The sequence below is a fragment of the Silurus meridionalis genome, chromosome 2 (assembly GCF_014805685.1).
Source record: "Silurus meridionalis isolate SWU-2019-XX chromosome 2, ASM1480568v1, whole genome shotgun sequence".
In the NCBI taxonomy this organism is placed as follows: Eukaryota; Metazoa; Chordata; class Actinopteri; order Siluriformes; family Siluridae; genus Silurus; species Silurus meridionalis.
Window position 1 is genome coordinate 21821295 of NC_060885.1, and position 24071 is coordinate 21845365.

Genomic DNA, 24071 nt, shown 5'->3' on the forward strand with positions numbered 1-24071 from the left:
TTGCACAATGAATCCCATAATTCTCGGCGCGTGGTATCTGTTTTCCCAGAGAGACTTTTATGAATGCACGGTCTTGGTGCATAGAGACTCTAACCTACAGAAAAGGTGCAGAAAAAAAGTGGTTTCCGGTTTAAGTAAATTACACATTTAATTCTTAAAAAGGACAAAATGTTGTTTGGTGGGAAAAGATACGGGTTAATAGAAAGTGATTCAGTCCGCAATACATATTTAATTATATAGCAGTAGCTTTAAAGTTTGCAGTCTTGGTTGTTTTTGAGTGTCTTGGATAAAGCTTTCTGTTTTTGACGGTTTTAAACCGGCTGTGACTGGTTCGAACTGGTCTTGTGAGTCTGCGCACTGAGTGTAAACAGGAAGAGCGGAATCGGTATGTTATAGGAATAGAAGCTTAGTAGATTGCTAGTGGATTTTCGGGAATTAAACTGGTTTATATTTTATACATTGCAAGGTTATTAATCCGTGCAGATTTATGTGTTATGAAATATGTGTCCTGGAGCGGAGCAGTGATTGTGACGTATGTTAGAGGAAAGCGCTAACCTGCGTTAGTGTTCAGTTAGCAGTATAGCCTGCGGCTCTGACAGGGTTTAGACTCTCCGCTGTGTTTATTGAGCTGAACGGCTGTAGAAGCCGTTGCACGAGTGGAAAAGACTGACTTGTTAACAAAAGATATTTTAATAAATCGTTAAATATCGAGAATAAACCCTTTAAACCCGCGTCTTTTATAAACCGACGCCATGGCCCACTAACCTAGCTGACGAACACAGTACCGAGCTAAGCTAGTTTTTAGAAACACTTCTTCGTCCGTGACATTTCGTGAAACAACATCAGCTGCTTCTGGCAATGGTTCAGAAAGATAAAATAGTGGAGCTGTCTCAGTCGGAGAGTGAGGAGTGCCCGGGAGGGACGGAGGTCGGGGTGGTGGAGGTGCAGAGCTCGGTGGAAGAGCACAGCGTTGTCGCTGAGAGAGCAGGCCTCAGGAAGTTCATCAGCGGTGTAGTGGAGGGTGAGTTCACACTGTTGCACAGGTTCACTCACAGAAAATGTATTTCCGACTGTTTTTTGGCCTTGTGTCATCAGGTAGAGTGTTACAGAAAATTCTGGTGTTTGACATTTCTTTTTTGTGAAGTACACTTAACCAGCTGTCCGAGGTCGGAATGTGTGCAGTATGTGTGAAAAAAAAACTGTATCCCACTCTTCTAGGCTTCTATGGTCGGCCATGGACAATGGAACAAAGAAAAGAGTTATTCAGGAGGTACTGACTACTGCAATTTCACCCACGTTTACGCAATAATTGCATGCTCTGAACGCTGATGTATCTTTTCCTCATTGTCCAGACAGCAGAACTGGGGCTTGAACACTTATCTGTATGCACCCAAAGACGATTACAAACACAGAATGTTCTGGAGAGAGATGTACTCAGTGGAGGAAGCAGGTAAAGTCTATTAGTGGAGTTTCTTGTATAAATTGAGAATGTTGCCTAATAGATGTAGGGCTGTTCGATTTTGAGGTGATTATCATTTTGTCGTGTTTCTATCCAAGAACAACTAATGACACTGATAAGTTCGGCGAAAGAGCGCGGCATCGAGTTCATTTATGCCATTTCACCCGGCCTGGATATAACGTTCTCAAACCAGAAGGAGGTCTCAACCCTGAAAAGAAAGTTAGACCAAGTAAGTTCAGTCATGCCTTTTATTATTTTTTTTCATTTATTTATATTGATAATAGAAGAGAGAAAAATCCCTCACTGCTTTTCTGTTGTTCTTGAAGGTCTCTCATTTTGGGTGCAATTCCTTTGCTCTACTTTTTGACGACATCGATCACAACATGTGTCCCGCTGACAAAGAAGTGTTCAGCTCATTTGCACACGCACAAGTTTCTATAACCAATGAGATCTACCAGTACCTGGGAGAGCCTGAAACATTTTTGTTTTGCCCCACAGGTAAAATAAAACATCGTCATTCTTTTAATTGGTTTGTAAAAGAGGCTTTTGTTATATACGACGTTGTTACGGGATTAAAGTCGAAGCAATGCGAGAATAGTCATAATATTTTGAGGAAAAAAAGTAAAACTTGCAATAATAAAGTAGTAGCAACATGAGAATAAAGTCGAAATATTCTAACCCCGGCTAAAGAGACCTCGAGCGCTCAACTCCTTGAGGGGTCGATTTAAAAAAAAAAAAAAAAAATCATCCTTCTCATAGTTTCTTGCGAAACACCAAATCCTCTTCAAATAACACAGATGTAACCATCGACATCCTTCAGACTGCACAAGAGGCAATTTCCTCAATGTCTGGGTTTCTTCTGAATAAGTTTCCTGTATAACCGCTGCAGTGTCTGTTTACTAATTAAAACTCATTGCCGAGGCTACAAAAGACAAAGAATTTCCTAATTGCTGAATCCTTACCTAAAGTAGGATTAAACCAATTTCTCCTCATCCGTTTTTTCCTTTTTTTTTAAAAGTTTCTAACAATTTTGGTATATTTTTTCCCCAAGAAATGTATTACCACTTTAATCTTGTATTGCTATGACTTTATTCTAAAATATATATATATATATATATATATATATATATATATATATATATATATATATATATATATATATATATATATATATATTGGGTGTATTTTCATATTGCAATGACTTTATTTTCACAATCTAAGATTTTGTAAAAAAAAAAATGTTTACCATGCCACTAAAACGCTGTTTTTCATGTTCTGTTTGCTCAACTTTTCATCTTGGGATTTTCAGAATACTGTGGAATGTTTTGCTACCCAAATGTGGCCCAGTCACCGTACCTGCGTACAGTTGGTGAAAAGCTGCTGCCTGGCATTGACATTTTGTGGACAGGTCTGATATTTATATAGTATATAATTAATATACATAAGTGTAATGTGTGTAATTCATTGTATTTTAGTGATTGCCTTAGAGATATTACTTACAGTTTCTTTTGTTTGTGTTTTTAGGTCCAAAAGTAGTATCTAAAGACATAACAGTAGAGTCTATAGAAGAAGTGACAAAGATATTAAGAAGACCTCCTGTAATCTGGGATAATATTCATGCCAATGACTATGATCAGAAGCGGTTGTTCCTTGGCCCTTATAAAGGCAGGTCAACAGAACTGATCCCTCGACTGAAAGGAGTCCTCACCAACCCGAACTGTGAATTTGAGACAAACTTTGTGGCAATTCACACATTAGCGACATGGTATAAGTCTAATATGAATGGAGTGAGAAAGGATGTTGTCATGAGTAAGTATAATTTCTGATTGAGTATTTTTACTCTTCATTCTGGTCTGTATTGTAATGTGATTTATTTTAGGTTGTGTGTCGTGTAATTTCATCTGTAAAATAGCGCAAATGTAGAGTTGTTGGTAAAGATGATATCTTTTATGTTGCTGACAACATATACGCATTGTTGCTATGGTGTTTTAGTGGTCTTCCAATACATGACTATTATAACTGGGTAGAAGATTTTGAATCTCTAAACAAAGGCCACCAGTTCACAAAGAATAAATAAAGCTGTAGCTACTTTTTTCCTTCTTATTAAGTCTGATAATTTTTAACAGTTTCTCATGTTTCAATTAACTGATCTTGTTGATTCTACTTGTTTTCTTTCTTCAGCGGACAGTGAAGACAGCACAGTGTCCATTCAGATAAAGCTGGAGAATGAAGGAAGTGATGAGGAGCTGGAGACAGACATTCTTTACAGTCCACAGATTGCCCTTAAGATAGCCCTTACAGAGTGGCTCACAGAGTTCGGCGTGCCCCATCAGTATAACAGTAATTGCTATTTTTTGCTAAGAGTTAAATAAAGTTGTAGTTAAATAGTTAAAGTTTGTTTGCTATAACTTTGAGAAAACTGACAGTTTTGTTTAGAGTATGAACTATTGAATTTAGGGTGTCAGTCTTTACTGTGCTTATTCTCTCTGTCTCTCTCTCTTTCTGCAGGTCGCCAGGGAGCTCACAGTGGCTCAAATAGTGCATCCATAGATGTGTCCTCAATGACAGCACCCACTCTAGGAGCTTCCACTACAGTAACCACTGTTTTTCAACAGCCCATCATGAGCCCTGCTGCTCCTCTCAGTGAGGAACCACACACACTGCAAAAAGAGGAGGAGGAGGTGGAGGTAGAAGTAGAAAAGAAGGATTCAGATGAGGAGCCCATGGAAATGGTGTTGGAGAAACAAGATGAAGTGGAGGATGCCAAGAATGTCAATCAGATCCTCACAAAAATGGTTAAAACTGCAATGACTGAGGATCTCAAACCCATGGACACTGATAAGGAGACTATTTCGAAGACTTCAGAGATTCAGGAAGTTCAGGAGGACTGCAGCAGTGACATTGCACCCATGCAGACTGATGAGCAGCTCAACAAAGAAATATTTGTTCCAGGACCGGATGAGAAACCTCTGTACTCAGTTGAGGCACTCACACTGGAGGACCTAACTCTGCTGGCAGAACTGTTTTACCTGCCATATGAACACGGTCCTAAAGCAGTGCAGATGCTCAAAGAGTTCAACTGGCTTAGGGCTAACACCAGCATTGTTAGTGTAAACTCCAAATGCACAGACTCCGATAAAGTAAGTGTATTAGTCAAAATGTGCATAAATTGTCCTGTCCTGTGACTATTTTACAAAACCTACTCCACTTCTTTTTGGGTTACTGTGGTTCACTGATAACTGTATTTTATCAAGTGATTATCCCACTTGTATTTTCGAGCACAATAATTATATAAAATAAAGGGAAATGGAATAAATCAGAACCTACAGTGCATCAAAATGGAGGAAATGCAGCCTCTGTTCTGACCACTTGGTGGTGCTTTTAAAACCAAAAAGGTCTCACGAAGGGGCTAGTTGTTATTGGAGTAGATATTTATAAAATGTTTGCATTGTATTTATCTGACGTTTGTGCATCTTTTAGGTGACTGAGTGGCACACCCGAGCAGAGAATTTCGAGGAGATGTGTAGCGCTGTCATGCAGATGTTTACCAGACTCTCCAACTCGGCGAATCGAACCATTTTGTATGATTTGTATCCCTATATCTGGGATATAAAGAGTATCATCTCTATGGTGAAATCATTTGTCCAGTGGTTAGGTATGTATGACTATTCTTATGTTTTTAAACAGGATTGATTGTTTTCGTCCTACACCAAGTACACGCATAATTAAACTATAATCTGGGTTTAGTTTAAACTTTAGATTCAAGAATATAGAAAATCATTAATGTATGCCGCACGCACAGATGGCAAAAAACATTTTTCGATGTAATGAGGTAAATCATTACTTGGCAGACAAACATATTAATCTCTAAAAATTAAATTAATCTGCATCAATTATTTTAGGCTAGAATATTCATTCAATTATATTTTAAAGAGGTTTAAATGGTTGTTTCTTTACTTTTTCCCCTTTTTTTTTTCTGTTCTGTAAATACTGTTTTCTCCACTGACTGATTGCTGTCTTCAGTGCTTGGCTGTTCTCCATTGTAATAAATTAAACTAAAATAAGTAGGTGATCCTCTAAGATCCTGCATGTATAAATATAGAGATTACCATTTATTTGGCCATGGTTTGAGTTACCAGTGTGGGTCCTGCTGCTTGCTGTGTGTCCAGTATGATTGTGCGTTAACTCGGCAACATCTGCTGCCATTTTTTTGATCAAGGGCCTGATCGTGATGGGAAGTTGATTCTTTATGCCCTAGCGCGCTGCGCATGCGAGCTTTTAAAGCGAGACAGGTGTGTAAGGCTATTCTGGTGCGATTTCACAAAATAATAATAATAATAAAAGAAAATCAATTGGGGCAAGACAATGAGCAAAGCAGTGCAATGCAATATCTACACAAAATTGATGAATGCTTTACTCTAACTGTACTGATCTGAGACGGGACAGTACACCTTACCAAGTGTGTCCATACATAATGCTAAAGTAGAGTTGGCTTGAATATAAAATACATAACAAATGTATGCATTGTCTTTTATGGCAAGTTTTTTTGGAAACCATGTTTAAATATGTACTACAAATGATATGATCTGCATTATAGTCTGCATTATGTACCTTTATGGTTAGAGTACTGAATTCTGTTCCAATTTATTTTGTATTGTAAAAATGTGATTGAGTAATTATAGCACCAGCATGGCCTAGGTTACCTTGGAAACCACATTTCATTCACAGGTTCCTGTCCAGCTATATGACAAAGCAACACAGCAGGCAGCAACCAAAAACTGGCCTCATAGCCCAAAAGAATGGAGGAAACGAAACTTAATATATATGCTGCAAATTAGAAATGTGTTTTGAGACATTTAATACACACAACAAAAACAATCCGCTGTAACATTTGTCAAAAAAAAGAAAGTGACCAATTGTACCACTGGAAGCTATAGAAATTGCTAGATGTGGTGCAAGTGTGCCTTCTTGATATGCATCTTAGTCTCTGCACAACCAGGCAAATGAAGAATGCCTGCAATCCTACCTTATCTTTATCTCCTCAGTTTACTTGGCCCAAAGCAGTGCAGGTGGCAGTCAGTCAGCGCCTCACTGCTGCTGTGTTAAAATTACTTACTAACGAGCTCTTCTATTGTCTTCTCCCTTCATTATGTACAGATGGAAGAATCCTCAGCACAAGTTTCTACTGCTATTGGATCGACAGTGGACTATATATGCACTGTTAGCATTCTTAGTCAGTTTAAAAATTTTTTTTGAGGAGGCCGTTTTTTTGTTTTGTTTTGTTTTTATGTTAAGTAACATTATGCTATGCTTTGGGGGGAAAAAGAGGGATTTTGAATGAAGTCACATTTGCGCAGCGATAGTTGAAGGCATAAGTGTTAACCCCCAGATTTTTTTTTTCTGGCAGCTCTAACGTGTTTTTTTGTTTCTATCAGTAGGAATAAATGAGATGGCTTCAAGACCAGCCATGAAGCACCACCTTAGGGGAAACATTGTTTTTTAAAGTTTTTGTGTTCCATTTTCTAATTAGATTTAATGTGAAGTTGTACCCTATTCTGTTGTGTCGTGCTAATTAACAACATTTTGACCGTCTGAATTCCCCTCAGATGGTGCACATTTGTGCTGTGTCCTGCCATTTCATTAGAGGATGTGCATTTAAGTATATGTTTGAAATACAGGTTAAATGGGAGTGTGTTGTATCCTGTAGCTGCATTTGTCTTGTTACATGACTTTCAGTCCCCTCGCGTTTCAGTCCCCTTGTGTTTGTTGGTCAGTAAAGATTTACGCTTTTATCAAAACGGCAAGAAGGGATGGGGCATAGTAGTCAAATGTCTTCTCAGAGTGGAGCTTTGCTCTTTCAGCTGCTCTGCTTCTATCAAAGTTAGTTTCTGGTCTGCCTGCATAACATAAGGCTGTGCATCAAAATTTCTTAAGCTGATGAACAGCACTTGTCAGTCATGTGACAAGGCAGATGTAAATGTGACTTCAGAGAAGTTGTAGAATTCGGAGGGGCTTCAACAGCTGAAGTTTAATTAATTACCAGCAAGCCACTGATGTAGAACTAACAAAATCTCTAAACAGACTGGAGTTAATTAAAGAGAGGCAGCTTATGAGACAGCTCATTTATTTGCAAAATACATAATACAAAATGTCTGGATTATTTGAAATAAATAATGTCAAGTTTCTTAGCATATCGATATTATGTAATACATTTTAAACTAATGAAGAGCAATTCATTTGTTTAGCAGTCTGTGATTTTAAGGACAATCCTGTAGCAAAGATCCTGATTCCTTTCACGATTGGGCCTCATACAAAATGTTTACATCATTGATTGTCCCGTTATCAATCTAAGCTTTAGCTGCTTGAGCCCAAAAGACCTAGGTTTAACATGTTTTAATTTTGTTTATATTTTTGAGAAAAAAAATATATATATATATAATTTTAGTGCGCAAAAGTATTACCATTTACTTTTCATTGGAGTTATATGGAGATAGACAACCCCATACCCCCCTTCCTCCTCATTATGGCTGCAAGCCCCTCATATAACATTCTCCGCTTGGATCTGATCTCAACAGGGTGTCGTAGTCAGTCCTCAGCACAGTTCTTAAGTGGAGATCAAGAGCCCTGGGCCTTTAGGGGCGGTCTAGCAGGAGAGTTCCAGGTATCCTATATTGAATTCACAGCCAAATTTCAAAAATGGAGTTTTATTTTTTAATTTTGTTATTGTGTGCTTGCAAAATGTTAAGGGTTGGTCTGTTGAAGGTGAGCTGACCGCTTCAACAAAATAGATGTTATTAAATCGCTAGTGCCTGACCAGCAGATTTGTACATTTGTGCTGAACTATAATATAAAAGGGATTTGAATAGCTTCACCGCCAGTTTTTGAGATGATGGGGTTTCCTGACAGTCTAAATTTGGCTTTCTTTCAGCAACTGCCCAAAAGAGATGTGACTTTTCCCTATGCGCCTGCGACTGCGCAGCATGGTTAGGGATCATGACCCCTTATTCCTTTTCAGGCCGCGCAAATAATATCAGTTGCGCTTGCATCTGCAATACCGCGCTCAGGTGTGCGCTTGCGAGTTCGCCTGCTGAAAAAAGCTCCATGAGCAAATTATGTATATTTTGTGTTAAGCTAGTTGGTAATACTGCAGTGATATCGTATTTTTTAGTTTTAGTATGAAGTAAACATGATGTTTTTTTTGCTGATATTTGGTCATGGAGTTTTTGCTAGATGTGTGCCCACATCATCCATTTTCTCTACAGGAAATGCGCAGCGAAAACTTGCGATGCCTTACTGTGGGAAAGGGGCATCTCCTTTAGCCAGTGAAGCCTTTCTCAGACCAAGCCATATATATCCTTGTGTATTTGCTTTTGGATTCTTAAAAAAAAAAAAAAAAGTGCAGAGAGGTATTTAAATTAGTTATGCTGTTTATCTGCCCTTGCTGATCATTGACCGACTAAAAGAACCAGTAAGATTCATTTTTCATATTCGGTTGTGTGTTGCACTCTTATGCATTAGGTTTGCTCAGCAGGGGCAGAGGAACTCATAAGTTTAAGTCTGATTGAAAAGCTGCTCAGTCATGCACTCAAATCTGGCTGGGTACTAAATGTTTTTGCCTTGGTCTTCACAGCGTCTCTTGCCAATAGATGGGGCAAACGACCTTTTCTTTCAGCCACCACCATCGATGCCAACTTCCAAAATGTATTCCATAAGGCCTTACTTTCCCAAAGATGAGGTAAGTGCTAAAATTGTCATTCTATATGGCAACATTTTAAGTCTTGTCTGTGTACCAAATGACTGTGTACAAACCCTTGTCCCACTAAATTCTTCAAATTGCTGACAGCTATAAAATATTTTGTGAATTAATTGTCTGTAAAGTTATTAAACATGTTGATGGTGTTATTGTACTATGCTAAAAGTTTTATTTGCCAGGAGAATGTTATTGAATTTTATTGTCTGGTCCAGTAGTCTCTCAAAGCCCTTATTCTCTGCATACATGAAAACATACATATGCATTTGTGTGTTTGATTGTCCTCTAAGGCTGCTATCTACAAGATCTGCAGGGAAATGTACACAGAGGGATGTGAAGGTATTCCTTTTTCTGACCAGGAACCAGACTTAATTGGGGACAGGTAACAATTGGAAAATTTGTTGGCACATAGTTTGATCTTTAAAAACACACAGCTGCTTATCAATATGTATGTTTTGTAGCAATCTTTGGCTACAGTTGAATTATGTAGCTGTATCTATTTTACTGTCAATTGATTATAAATTGTGTAATATATTATAAATAATAAAATGTTTGTGTTTTAATCGTGTTTGTCAGGTTAGTCGGCGGGTTTTTGACTCTCAGCCCAGACTACGGTTTTGTACTGGAAGATGAGGAGGGGATCTGTGGTTATGCCTTAGGCACAGTGGACGTCAAGCCTTTGTCAAGAAATGCAAGATGAGCTGGATTCCATTCATGCAGGAGAAGTATAACAAGCCTGACTCGGAAAAGGATCTGTCAGAGGCGGAGGTAAGACATGTCTGTCCTCACACTTGGCTTCCATGTATTGCCAGTCAGAATAAATTCACAGCATGGTAACTTGTTTCTGTTTTTTTTTGTTGTTGTTGTTTTTTATTAACCTCCAGAAAATGATGCTGAGCTTTCATGAGGAAGAGGAGGAGGAGGGTTTGCCAGACTCCTTCCTTAGTAACTTTCCCTCACTCATAAAGGTGGACATTCATGCCAAAGTGACAGACCCAAGTGTAGCCAAAAGCATGATGGGCTGCCTCCTTTCATCCTTGAAAGCCAATGGTATGCGCTGTATTATTATTATAAAAGTTTTTGTCTGTTTTCCTGTTTTGATATGAAACAGTCTGCAGCTGCCATAAACCTGTTATAGAGATGTACAGGTAAAACGGATAAAGTTGTCATCTTCTGATCATATCTTTACGATCGTTTCCTTTTCTAGGATCTCAGGGTGCCTTTTGTGAGGTCCGGCAGATAGACAAACGGATGCTGGACTTTTATGGCAAGCTTGGCTGCTTTGAAGTAGCCAAAATGGAGGGCTTTCCAAAAGATGTAATCATAATGGGAAGGAGCTTGTGAAAGGGAGCCATGCGGAAGTCAACTGCTTTTAAAGGAACTTGTACAAATCTACAGTGGTCTGCATGGAACACCAGGAGTGTGATTTTACTACCTGTTACAATGTACACATTGGTACTTTCGATTGCACTCTGTGCAGCCGGTTATTGTAGATTTTCTTTAAGGTGTGCACTTCAGAAACATCCGAAAGCATCCGTGTAATTTAAGGTGCATCTGATGTTTGCTAAGCTTTGCAAATCAGAGCGTGTGTGAATCTTTTTATTTTTTTTTTTGAGACACCTCTTCTGATCTAAAAACAGCTTGAGCTGGCCCGATGCCATTTAGCCAATTACACGTGGATGGTTGCATTCAAAACACATTCAGTACATTTCAGTGAGTGTATTTAGGTGCAACGTGGACTATAGCTGCCACTTCATTTTTTTTTCACTACTATTTTCCAAGCTTGACTGGCTATATAAATAAAGCATTACTCTAGAAGCAAGTGATTCAACTCCATTTTTGCTTAATATTTGAGGCACAGAATGTTTATGCAGTGTTAAGAGATTTCACAGCATCCTACTGGATGTTCTTAAAGTAATTCAATGTGCTTTTCGGTAATTTGTTGGAACTGCTAAGAATGCACACGCAGGACTTGTATGTCTTTAGAACTGCATGGACATTACTTTTTGCTTAAATGCAAAGCATGTGTATCTTGATAATACCATTGTGTTCTGGTCTCCTGGCTTCATCATTGTTTAACAGAACCCCCTTTTTGAGATTTTTCTTTTTTTTTTTTTTTTTTTTTGCACACACATGATTGAAGGTTATGCCATGTTATATATTAACATTTCTCGAGTTTCAATATAAATGTAAATATTCGTAACTTTAGAGTGTGACTAATCGCAAAACTTTTTATAGCAGTCAGTGAGTCGTAACAATAATTTAGAGTTCTACAAAAGCAGCCAAATTTAGAGACAATTTCAGTTTATTTTGTTTGCAAGTCAATGCCTAATGTATCAAACATTAAAATTTTAGCTATAAAAGAAAACTGGGGCTGCATTCTGACAAAGTGTTGTTTTGTTTGGTTGTTTTTTTTACTTATGTTTAACATTTGGTTTATTATTTGTATTATTTGTTTGTTTTTTTGTTTTTTTTGTTCTGATTTAAAACCAACCCAGATACCCGGTGTTCTAGACTGGCTTTTTGATTTTTGTTACCTTATATGTTGTCCCCTGATGTACTGAATAGGGTTTTTTTTTTGCTTTTCCTCAATTTCCTTAATATACAGTTTAAGGAGGTTGAGATTACATTCAAGTGGAAAAGATTTCATTAAAAGTATAAATATGTTAATGAAAATTCAGTACTTCAAGTTGTAATTCTGAATATGTATGTAATATAGATGTACTTTCTGTAAGGTTTGTATGTAATTAAGATGGTTCGTTACAATAAAATTAAAAAAACCTCATGCAGCTGTTTTACTGAAGTATAGTGTTGATTAATTATTTTATAATAATTTCTATATTAGCAATTTTTGAAAAGGTCATATACAGTAAATATGTAATGTTGATGCTTTATTTCTAGTTACAGCACTTTTAGCTTTGAAGAATTAATAAAAGTTTTCATTACACCCAAACAGTTATACCTCCTGATGATTATAGTAAAATTTCACCAGTCACTGTTTTACTTAGAAATAAACTTTTTCAATCTGGCGTTTACATTTCAATGTATTTTATTTATTGGAACAAAACTTTGGATGCAGCAAATTAATAGTGGTTCTGATTATTGATCGATATTGATATGATTGTGGTTGTTACCTAACTATTCCAAGAGGGACATTTTTAATGCATCCTCTTTTATTCTTTTTATGATTGTATTAGATATAATATGTATTGTTTATCATTTAACTTTAAAAAGGTGAACGGGTGCATATTTGTTGTTATTATTATTATTATTACTAGTAGTAGTCACTAAAACTAAACAAGAAAATACATTTAAAAGTACAAAATTAAAAATAAAATGTACATTCATATTAACAAACAAAATAAAACCTTTCGTGCTGATTACGTCATATTTACTGCGACGGCATTGGTGTACTCGTCACATGTTTCGGCGCTTGCTTGGAAATTTGAAGACTTGTGCTTTTTTTCCACGCTCAGTTCAATTGAATTGTCTTGTTTATATATATTTTTTAATCATGTCGTTTTTAGATGACGATTGCGCGAGCAGTTTAACCGGGGCACATTCACGACTGGAAAGTTATGTTTTTAGTAAGTTTGGATATCCATCAGGTTTTGATTCTGGCTAGTTAGCTTGCTAGCGAACACGTGGACTACAAATATGTAATGGGCAGAAGACCAGTTTTGCATAGTGGACGGCGGCGGCGGTGGTATAATAAAATAAAAAGTTTAAACATTCAAAAACAGAGTCGAATAATGAGCACTTTAACCACGAGAGGATGAAACATTTCTAACTTGTAACTAACACGCGCTTAAAGCAGTATGTATGCTGTAGTTAATAACCGTGAGATGAAAGTGTGGGAGAAATACATTTTAGTGTGATTTGTACGATTACAGGTTTTGATAATATTCTGCCCACAATTAACGGAGTTGTGTTCTCCTAAAGGCTGTGAATTATCTTCTGAAGTCCCCTTCTACACCTTCCAAGGCGATGAGGAAGAGGATTTGGAGCACTTTTTAGAGCTCCGTACGGTCCGTAGTTATACAATAGACTTGGTTTCTTTTTATTTAGATATACAAATGTGCAAAAACTATAGATCCCCTTTCTTCCATTCTCTTTCCCACATGCTGTAGATCTGCCTTGGCGAGGGGGCTAAAGAGGAGAACAACGTGGTGGAAGTAACTGCTATGAATCACCAGGGGAAGAAGATTTCAGTGCCATTAGCAAATCTCCACATTTCTTGTCTTCCCATGGTAATGTCATTTTTACTGATTCGATTTGATTTGTTTATGGACATAACTCTCATCTTCCACTGTTATATTAGAAGACCTGTACACCTGCATTTATTCAGACATTTCTTTACCTGTAGCTTTTATGCAGCAGTTATTGACCTGTTTGACTTTTTGCATTAATTAGGTAACTGCACATATAAATGGTGTTCCTAAAAAAGTAGATAGTGAGATATGATGTGAGAGCTAAAATATTGCAAATTGAATGTTATTCATTAACTTATCTAATTAAATGTAGTACTATGGTTTGTTTTATTTCTTGACAATTGTATCCAAATTTGGCCTAATACAATATCACGAGAGGCTGCAAGTAAACAAGGTATTAATCACTGCGAGGTCCAATTTTAATGGAATTTTCCAAAATTGCAATGTAGTGTGTCAGCGATTAGTCACAGTAATGTACATTATATGGCTTAAATAATATTATTGTAGAGGGTGTCTCAGTTTGCCATTTTACACTATACTTTGACTGGAACTAAGAGGCCAAACGTGATTCAGCATGACCGTGTTTCTGTGCACAAAGTGACTAGATGAAGACATGGTTAGGTCTGTTCTGAGTCCTGACCATCAACCCCACTGCACCACTTTTGGGTGAATTTGAATACAGACTGCACCTCCCTATTACTCCTGTGGCTTAAAGGGCACAAATTACTACAGCCATGCTCCAAAATCTACGGATAAATACAACAAAATAAAATGATGCAACCAGCATAAAAACTGGTATTTTCTAAATATTATAATAAATGGAGGTAAGACATGACCGAGGCGAAGCATCTTCACATGCATCAAGAGTGAGTCATAGACAGATGTGGCAGAGAGAATCCGGTCATTTTCCAAAATAGAAAATCGTTCAGAATCAGATAAGAAATAAAACGGAAATAATGTAAGTTATGTATTCTTTCTGTGCGGCCCGGTATCAATTGACCCACGGACCGGTGCCGGATCACGGCCCGGGGGTTGGGGACCACTGCTCTAGATGACTCACTTAGTCGGCTCTAAGTCGCTGATCATATTGAAAACATTTCTGTGTAGCTATTGTAAAAATTCCCACAAAAAAGAAACCATCCACTTGTGGAATTTACATTCTTGATGTTGTTCTATCTGTTTCAGGTAAGCCTTGGAGAATTTGAATTGATGGCACCTGTAACACTACGCCTGAAATCAGGAAGTGGGCCAGTAACAGTTAGTGGATTACATTTAATTGGTAAGTTGGGAATCCAACTCGGCATGCTTTTCATTTCTTGAATTGTGATTTAATCTCTCATCGTTGCTTATTAGTATGTGAGAAAATTATTTAAAGGAAAAAGGAAGAGAAGGCATTAAGAGCGAAGACATTTTGAAAAAGGGGATGCTCATGATGGAGTGTCGCCTCATTTTATAAGGTGTCTCTTTAATTAATAATGATTTATTGTATAGAAGTAATGCCTGTACTTGCCATAACCAGCATACATATACACAATGCTTTGTCAGTGCATACTGTTTAAATAGTAAACTTGTGTTGTTGGGGGTTTTTGTTTGTTTGTTTGTTTTGAATAAGACACCCAAATGGCTTTTGTAATGCTTTTTGCAATTTTTTTTTAAATTTGAGCAGACAATGTTTTTGTTTGAGGTTAATTTAAGGGTCTCTCTTTTTTTTTTAATTATATTTACTGACCTTGAAGATATTTCGTTTTGATCAAGCGACATCTATGAGATTGTACTTGAATCCATTTCATGATAATTGTTTAACACGCTTATACACCAAGCTGATTTAAAATGTCTTTTGTAGGCATTGAACTGTTCTCTTGTCACATGCTACAGAAAGACTCCCATTGAGAAACGGTGCTTTATCCTCGATCTAGGACTTACCCTTGACTTCTTGATTCGCAAATATAATGAATCTATACATATATAAATGTCAGGCTTTAATTGAATTATGGGTCATGGACTGAGGAATGTAAGTTTTACAAGTCAAGAAGACAGACAATTGGGATGTACCCATAAATCAATAATTTCTTTAAGTAAATGCAACAAACTGAACATTTAGTGTGCTGGGGCAGGGGGCATCAAATTGTGGAGAATAGTAAACATGTGATTTGACTGGTACAGAGATGGTAGCTGTTTTAATTGGTTTGATTAATAAACTATTGCAGTACAAATGTACTATTTGCTGTATGAATAATAAACATACTAATTTCCCTTCTCAAATGTAGCTTCAGAGAATGAAGATTCCGAGGTATCTGATGAAGAAGATGAGTCTGAGGAGGATTTGCCCCCGGTTAAGCCGGCCAAAAAGAAGCAGTAACTGTAGAGCAAACATTTTATGCAATTTTATACAACAGAATGTTTTACAATAAGATTCAAATACAGTTAAAACTGACTGTAGAGCAAAAATAAACAATGTGAAGCTGGATTATTTTTTTAAATAAGTGGGCAAGCTCCATGTACATTTTGTAATTCCTCATGTGAAAAGTGTTTGAACAGTAAACCTGTTAAGTTCCGAAATACTGTGTTTGTGTAATACGAGCACTTTTTGCTTGACATTGTAATACTATAAGATACATGGCATTTTGGAACAAAACTGTTTTTCATTGTCTAGTTTTTCATTTGTTGAGAGACAGTTAAAGTTTACTAAGAAATGCATTTTCATATTATTGGATTACTTTTAATTAACCTTGCTGACATTCTGCACTGTTTCTTAGAGCTGTGTATGCATGATCTTTTTTTTCTCTCTCTTTTTTCATGTGGGAAGTGTTTTAATTGTGGATTTCGGTGATAACTTGAAACATGGTTGACTTTTTTTTTTTTTGTTAAAGGTTTTCTGAATTCTGCAGTATTACCTTTTTCCATTCTTAGAATTATTCAAAGTCCGTTCAGAAATCTAGACCTTTAAAAAAAAAAAAAAAGTAGCTACATGATTGTATAGAGAGAACTGAGGACCTTCCTCGTTTTGTACTGTCCATATATAAATCATTACAGGAGACTTAAAGCCATGATTTTGGCAAGGGGAGACCTGCATGCATAGGTTCCATTATGATGTGATTATGTGTGAACAATTATAAAATTTGTTTATTTTCTAATTTTACTACAATTAAAGGTTACATTTCTGTCATGTTTATGCTTATTTTTATGGTTTTTTTTTTTTTTTTAACTCATCTTTACCTAGACTGACTAAAATTCTGGAATTTTATTGTAAATACTGGAACCTTCATGCTGCCACTGGTTGCTGTTTATTAACACTGAAAATGTTATTCCAACGTCCTTTCACTAAACAATCATAGTAATGTTAAGATTTGTTAATTACATAATATTAAAATATAATTATCCAGATTTACCAGCTTGCACATGCAGCTAAAAGGCTGTAGAGACAAAATTCTTTCAATTTCATTAGAGAAACTGGGAGAACAGTTAGACCTAAATTTCAATGTCAGAATCTACAATGAGTGAATTTGTGGTGCATTCTGGATTTTGGTGGGTAGGCAGCTAATCCTAAAATAAATATAATCAGCAATTTACTGCTATTAGGCTTCATTTTGTTAGGAATATATAACCTATTTTTTCCTATTTCTTAATAGGGTGCCAGTGTGGTAGCATGAACTGGGATATATTGGGATATCTGTTAAATGTTTAGGGTGCCTTTCTCTAGATTGTCAGGGGCCTCAATAAGTCTTAAGAATGTCATACATTTTTGTAATTTTGATAAAGAACAGATTTTGTCAGGACTGACTGAAAACTAATTTAATGATTTTTGTTCATTTGAGACTTCGGATTATACCTTCATGTTTATCTTATTTTTTGATGTTATTTTTGGTGCATGTTAATATTAAATAAAAATAAAAAATATATATATTTAAAATGTTTTCCAAACATATCAACATATTCAAATATTGTCCTAAATAACATTGTGTAATTCATTTCTTACAGCAGTGAGAACAGAATTAAAAAAATCTTTACTATTTCCTAAATTTTTAACTAGTTATCTTTTAATTTATTATAAATATATTTTTAAAAAATTACATTGACAATGCAAGTTACATTTTTATTGTACTGTATCTGTAAACACCATATAGGTGTTATCTTAATATACAGTGCATCTGGAAAGTATTTCACTTTTTCTACATTATGTTACAGCCGAATTTCAAAATGGATTAAATTCATAATTTTTCTCAAAATTCTACAAACAATAGTGCTCTGGACCTCAGACTGGGGCGACGTTTTATTTTTCACCAGGACAACGACCCTAAGCACACAGACAAGATAACAAAGTAGTGGTTATGGGACGACTCTGTGATTGTCCTTGAGTGGCCCAGCCAGAGCCCAGACTTGAACTCGATTGAACATCTCTAGAGAGGCTGTGGCTGTGCACTAATGCTCCCCATCCAACCTGATTGATCTTAAAAGGTTCTGCAAAGAAGAACTGTCAAATAATAGATGTGCCAAGCGTGTAGCATCATACTCAAAAAGACTTGAGGCTGTAATTGGTGTCAAAGTATTGAGCAAAGGTGGTGAATAATTTTTTTTTTCCATTTTTTAATACATTTGCAAAGATTTCAAACAAACTTTCACATTGTTATTATGGGTATTGTTTGTAGAATTTTGAGAAAAATAAAGTTAATCCTTTTTGGAATTAGTCTGTAACAACAAATGTGTCCTATCTATCTATCTATCTATCTATCTATCTATCTATCTATCTATCGTGCAGCACAAAAGATTTGAATTTTAAGATCTGCAATTTTTTAAATAATATGAAGACAGTACATGAGTCAAATAAATGTCTACATGTGTAACACCTCCTTTTTCTTTTGCTTCATGAAGGTTTTTTTTTTTTCCAATCCACAAACAATATCAGTGTATTTTAATACACCACACAGTGGGCTGCACTTGTTCCAGTCCTGTTATATATGAATTCGACCTACTCTAATCCGGATATATCATGTATGATTTCTGTACTGTTGTAAAATCAGACTTGGACTGAAAACCGTGTGTGTGTGTGTGTGGGGATTATCTCTCCAGAGTGCGCGCGCCCTCCTACCGGATCTCCTCGGTGATCTCTGAACCGACCCGTGACGTCACTCGCCTCCCCTAGTAACCCTGCTCGGCGTCTCCGGAGGAAAGCCATCAACATGGTGCGTAGCGAAATCATTTGGTTATTAGTTAAATGTGAAACAGACCGGATCGAAACTAGACTAACTGTTCATACCGCCCTGGTTTACTATGTATGGGGAATGGTGGAGGGTTTTTGTGTCTGAGGCCAGGCTTTTTACCGCGATAAATACATCGAGGTCGCTGGCTATATAGCTAGCTAACGGATTGTAAAGCTAACTCTCCAGCCAGCTAGCGGTACTTTATATAACCATTATAACGATTCATTATATTCAAAGCTGACCGGCAAGAATGTTTAAAAAAATATATATATATCTGTCTGGTTTTATTGAGTCATCAATGACTATAAAATAATATTTTTGAGAGCAACATTATTGTATTTAATGTCGTAAAAAATGTCGTAAATGTAAAAAAAAAAAAGAGAAATTGTTCACACCGCGTAAATCCGAATCGGATATTTTACCTCCTGATAATCTTCAGAGTTTTCAGTAACTCGAAAGCCAAAAACTGGTCAATTTTTCAAGAAAACGTTCAAAATGTTTCTAATTTGTCTAAACCTATTATTTATTCATACTGTGGTTTTAGATCAGTTATGCAGATGAAAGTTTTCCACCTGAATTACATCACTATTTTTGTGAACATTTTAACCATTACTAATGATCTGTAAATTAATTGTACCTATAAACAAGTAAAATGTTGGATTTTTGTTTTCCAACATCATCTGTAAAGATAACAGAGCAGTTTTTGTTGTATAATGTTTATATTTCTTATTTAAACTATATGTGGCATTTGTCTGTCCATTTTGTTTTCTATTTGAGATATGCTGGGTTTCTTCAGGACACGGTTTAGATCGATTTTGATTTTTGCCTACTTCAGGGTTTATTATCAATCCTCCGAAAGCTGAAGAGTGCTCCAGACCAAGAGGTGCGCATCCTGCTCCTGGGACTCGACAACGGAGGAAAGACAACACTACTTAAGCAGCTGGCTTCTGAGGACATCAGTCACATCACTCCTACACAGGTACAAGAAGTGTATATGCAAGTAAAATCAGTTTATTATGCTTTAACAATCCAGCATTTCTGTGCATTCACCTTGTTATATGCACACATATAAAGGATACTTAAATAAAATGCAAACTTATTTCACATTGGTCCTCATGCACACATTTTAGTTTGTGTGTAAATGCTGCTGTAGGCCAATTTACTTTAATTCAACTGCTACCAGATTTAAAATGTTTTTTGTGTGTGTGTGTGTGTGTGTGTGTGTGTGTGTGTGAGAGAGAGAGAGAGAGATTATATTGATGAATGTCAATCACTTTATGAAGCTAGTTCCTGGCACAGATCATTTGCATTTGGTGACACCCACAAAACTCCACAACATGAGAGATTTACACAGCTGAGATGGCCACAAAAAAAAGAGATTTTTTTTATAGTGAATGTTATCTTGTCTCACATCTGTTCCAATAAACATATACAGTATTGTAGATGGTTTTAGGCAGGTTTGAAGAAATGCTGTAAATAAAGAATGGTTTTAAAAGTATATATTTTTACTGTACATTTTTTTTTATCAGTTTACAAATTGAAAAGTGAGCGGACAGAATAAAAACCTAAACTGAATTGACATTTGGTGTTACTACACTTAGTATTTTCATTCTTACACTTGCACACGTTTGCACAAAGTCAGGGATTTTGTAAAACCAGAGTCAGTTAAATTATTAACCAACAGTGCCGTTAGGTGCTAATGATCGATTTTATATGTAGATTGAAACACAGTCATTAACTGAAACAGAAACAGCTGTGCTGGAGGCTTCAAACTGGGTGAGGAACAACCAAACTCTGCTACTAGTGTGAGGGTGTGGAATACAGTTTCATGTCACAGGTCGTACACAATTATAAGACTGGGGAAACGTAATGCTGCAGATGAAAGACACATCATGCTTGTTTCCCTTCGACATCGGAAAATGTCCAGCAGTGCCACCCGTGAAAAATTGGCGGAAACCAGTGCGACCTAGGTACACCTATTTACTGTCTGGAGATGTCTGGCCTGAAGTGGTCTTCATAGAAGAACCGCAGCCAAAAAGCCATAACTACGGCATGGAAACAAGGCTGAGCAACCCAGCTATGTACAAAAATAGAGGAAATGGCAGCAGATAAATGGCAGCAGATGCTCTGAACTGATGAGTCGATATCTAAAATATTTGGCTGTAACAAAAAACTAATTGTTGAAGGGTTTGTTTGTTGAAGTGTCTACAGGCAACAATGAAACATGGTGGTTTCTTGCAGGTTTTGGGCTGTGTTTCTGCAAATGGAGTTGAAGATTTGCTCACGATTAATGTTGACAAATACTTATCCATCATGCAGTACTCAGTACCATAAGGGAGATGTCTGATCGGCTCGAAATGTATTCTGCAGCAGAACAACGACCCCAAGCATACAACCAATCTCATTAAGAACTATCCTAAGTATAGAGAAAAACAAGGAGTCCTGGAAGTGATGGTTTGGCCCTCATAGAGCCCTGATCTCAGTGTCATTTAGTCTGTCTGGGATTACATGACTATTACATCCACAGATCTATGGTTGGTATTGTATGAGGAAGTCTGGTGTGTCAGAGAAGTATGTGAGGTGGTGCAGGACATGTATGAGGACAGTGTGACAGCAGTGAAGTGTGCAGTAGGAACGACAGACTGGTTCAAGGTGGAGGTTGGACTGCATCAAGGATCGGCCCTGAGCCCTTTCCTGTTTGCAGTGTTGATGGGCAGGTTGACGGACGAGGTCAGACAGGAGTCTCCCTGGACTATGATGTTTGCAGATGATCTTGTGATTTGTGGTGAGAGTAGGAAGCAGGTTGAGAAGAGCCTGGAGAAATTGAGGTATGTGCTGGAGAGAAGGAGAATGAAAGTCAGTAGTAGTAAGACAGAATACATGTGTGTGAATGATAGGGAGGGCAGTGGAGTGGTGCGGTTGCAGGGATAAGAGGTGGAGAAGGTGGAGGAGTTCAGGTACCTGGGGTCAACAGTGCAAATTAATGGAGAATGTTTTAGAGAAGTGAAGAAAAGAGTGCAGGCAGGGTGGAGTGGGTGGAGAAGCGTGATAGCAGGAGTGAAAGTTTATAGGACTGTGGTGGGACCTGCGATGTTGTATGGTTTAGAGACAGTGGCATTGAGTAAAAGACAGGAGGTGGAGCTGGAGGTAGCAGAGCTGAAGATGTTGAGATTTTCATTGGGAGTAATGAGGATGGACAGGATTAGAAATGAGTTTATTAGCGGGACAGTGCATGTAGGACGTTTTGAAGACAAGGTGAGGGAGGCGAGATTGAGATGGTTTGGACATGTGCAGAGGAGGGACATGTGGTACATTAGTAGGAGAATGCTGAGGATGAAGCCACCAGGAAGGAGGAAAAGAGGAAGGACAAGGAGGAGGTTTATGGATGTGGTGAGGGAAGACATGCAGGTAGTTGGTTTGAAAAAGGCAGATGTAGAGGACAGGGGGGTATGGAGATGGGAGCAGCCGAAAGAAGAAGAAGAAGAGGATCTAGGGTTAGTTCAAAGCTGTTTGGAACAGCCAGCCCGCAGTGTAAATGGGAAGTCACACCAAATATTGATTTGGTTTGGATTTCATTTTTGTTCTTTTAGTTTCCATTTTGTTTATTGATAAAAAAATTAAAAAAATAAACTATTAACACACATTTACTTAAACGCATTTTTACTTTACAGCATTTATTCACACCTACCAAACATACATACTGCTTGTACACTACTGTATGTTTGGCAGCATGGCAACTTTTTAAAAAGGTTCTTTACCCACACACTTCTATTATGGCTGCTGCTATCGATTATTTTAGTAATTGAGTATTCTAATGATTATTCCATTGATTAATCACGTAATCGGGCAATACTAAATAAGAGAGAAAATAAGACAGGTCTCTAAAATGAAAAAGCTCATTAAATTTGCGTGTAAATGAAATAAAAGCTAAATTTGGCAATAATATCTGTATGTAAAAGGCAATAACCTTTTGCGATTTATATGGTTTAATGCTGCTTAATCAATGTTTGTATTAATTAGTCTTCATTAATGAATTTTTTTGTGTCATTCTGAAATCTCCGGATTTTCATGACTAACCGATTGTGTAAATGTTTGCATAAACGATTAACGAAAAAATACACCTCATCTTTATAAATGAGGCAAACTGGATGCTTTTAAATGTTATGTGGTGCTTTTAATTTTCTAGAAAGAATGCAAGGAAAACAATATTTTGTGCCTATTTTTAATTTCTTTTACTGAATGGAAGTGCATTTCCTTGTATGGAAATCTGCATGATTGTCACCTCTTTTTGTTTCTCACCAGGGCTTTAACATTAAGAGTGTGCAATCCCAGGGTTTCAAGCTAAATGTATGGGACATCGGAGGCCAGAGAAAGATCAGACCATACTGGAGAAACTACTTTGAAAACACTGATGTGCTTGTAAGTGTTGTCCTGTTGTTGATCCTAAAGTAAATGGACATTGCCGTCCCAGTTTGAATTAGTTTGCTCTTTGGTATGTAAATCTAACGAATGTAATTAGAATTTTAATATCTGAACTCATGCCTGTGCTTGTCACTGTTGTACACTTTCTCAATAGTTCTTGTCTGTTTTAGATTTACGTCATAGACAGTGCAGATCGGAAGAGATTTGAAGAAACAGGGCAGGTGAGTGTATTAGTATGAGCGTCTGTTTGTGTGTGTGTGTGTGTGTGTGTGTGTGTGTGTGTGTGTGTGTGTTGGGGGTCATTTTGATGAAAAGCTCAGGTAAAAACAAATAAAGGAATAAATGTGTGTTTGTGGGGTTTTCTTTTTTTGTTTGTTTGTTTTAATAGGAGCTGGCTGAGTTGCTGGATGAGGAGAAACTTAGTGGTGTCCCTGTCCTTATCTTTGCAAATAAGCAAGACTTGTTGACTGCTGCTCCAGCCTCAGAGATTGCAGAAGGTCTAAACCTTCACACCATTCGGGATCGCATGTGGCAGATCCAATCCTGCTCTGCTCTCACGGGCGAGGGAGTCCAGGTACAATAATGATGTCTGTATTATGCGTATAAGCATTTTCACATTGTATAAACCAGTAATTAAAAAAAGATGTTCTTTTGCACAATTCAATCTGTTTTTAGGATGGTATGAATTGGGTGTGTAAGAATGTCACAGCAAAGAAGAAGTAGGAGTGGTCATACATTTTGAAGCCTTCCAGGCACTGCGTGGAAAATAAGACCCTGTGGACTATGTCAGAATCATCACCAGCTGGACCAGGTTGTAGATGAATGATGTCTGCATTGGCAGCAGCTGAGCATGTCTAGGACAGGACCATCACAAACCCCCAACCCGCCCTCTATTGACTAGTAAAAATCCACCGCCGTTGCACTGCGAGATCTGTGCTGCAGGATCATCCGATTACTGTCACTTTAATTTTCACTCTGAAGACTAACCAGCGTGATTAAAATGAACCAGTACATCTAACCAAACCCTGCAG

The 24071-nt window shown here is 37.1% G+C and overlaps 3 protein-coding genes across 3 annotated transcripts; all 3 read left to right on the forward strand.

Annotated features, from left to right (window-relative positions):
• The first annotated feature begins 147 nt into the window (after positions 1-147).
• Positions 148-11994, forward strand: oga (O-GlcNAcase). Its single transcript, XM_046872286.1, is given in 17 exon segments — positions 148-1021; positions 1219-1270; positions 1353-1450; positions 1558-1688; positions 1786-1957; positions 2769-2867; positions 2984-3268; positions 3641-3799; positions 3968-4599; positions 4940-5114; positions 8035-8120; positions 9090-9194; positions 9500-9591; positions 9786-9886; positions 9889-9977; positions 10094-10259; positions 10417-11994. Coding segments are annotated over 17 exon segments (2742 nt in total). The 5' UTR covers positions 148-858; the 3' UTR covers positions 10554-11994.
• A 616-nt stretch (positions 11995-12610) lies between these two features.
• On the forward strand, positions 12611-16586 carry npm3 (nucleophosmin/nucleoplasmin, 3). Its single transcript, XM_046876266.1, has 5 exons — positions 12611-12796; positions 13152-13237; positions 13340-13459; positions 14606-14699; positions 15688-16586. The coding sequence occupies exons 1-5, from the start codon at positions 12631-12633 to the stop codon at positions 15777-15779; spliced, it is 558 nt and encodes a 185-aa protein (XP_046732222.1). The 5' UTR covers positions 12611-12630; the 3' UTR covers positions 15780-16586.
• A 1895-nt stretch (positions 16587-18481) lies between these two features.
• arl3a (ADP ribosylation factor like GTPase 3a) lies at positions 18482-23802 on the forward strand. Its single transcript, XM_046876280.1, has 6 exons — positions 18482-18600; positions 19454-19597; positions 22921-23037; positions 23211-23261; positions 23429-23614; positions 23716-23802. The coding sequence occupies exons 1-6, from the start codon at positions 18598-18600 to the stop codon at positions 23761-23763; spliced, it is 549 nt and encodes a 182-aa protein (XP_046732236.1). The 5' UTR covers positions 18482-18597; the 3' UTR covers positions 23764-23802.
• The last annotated feature ends 269 nt before the right edge of the window (positions 23803-24071 follow it).

Coding starts and splice junctions, on each gene's coding strand:
- npm3 (XM_046876266.1), top strand. CDS start 12,631: ATGTTTCGGCGCTTGCTTGGAAATTTGAAGACTTGTGCTTTTTTTCCA. Junction 12,797..13,151: donor ACTGGAAAGTTATGTTTTTA/GTAAGTTTGGAT, acceptor GTTCTCCTAAAG/GCTGTGAATTATCTTCTGAA. Junction 13,238..13,339: donor ACTTTTTAGAGCTCCGTACG/GTCCGTAGTTAT, acceptor CACATGCTGTAG/ATCTGCCTTGGCGAGGGGGC.
- arl3a (XM_046876280.1), top strand. Junction 19,598..22,920: donor GTCACATCACTCCTACACAG/GTACAAGAAGTG, acceptor GTTTCTCACCAG/GGCTTTAACATTAAGAGTGT. Junction 23,038..23,210: donor TTGAAAACACTGATGTGCTT/GTAAGTGTTGTC, acceptor TGTCTGTTTTAG/ATTTACGTCATAGACAGTGC.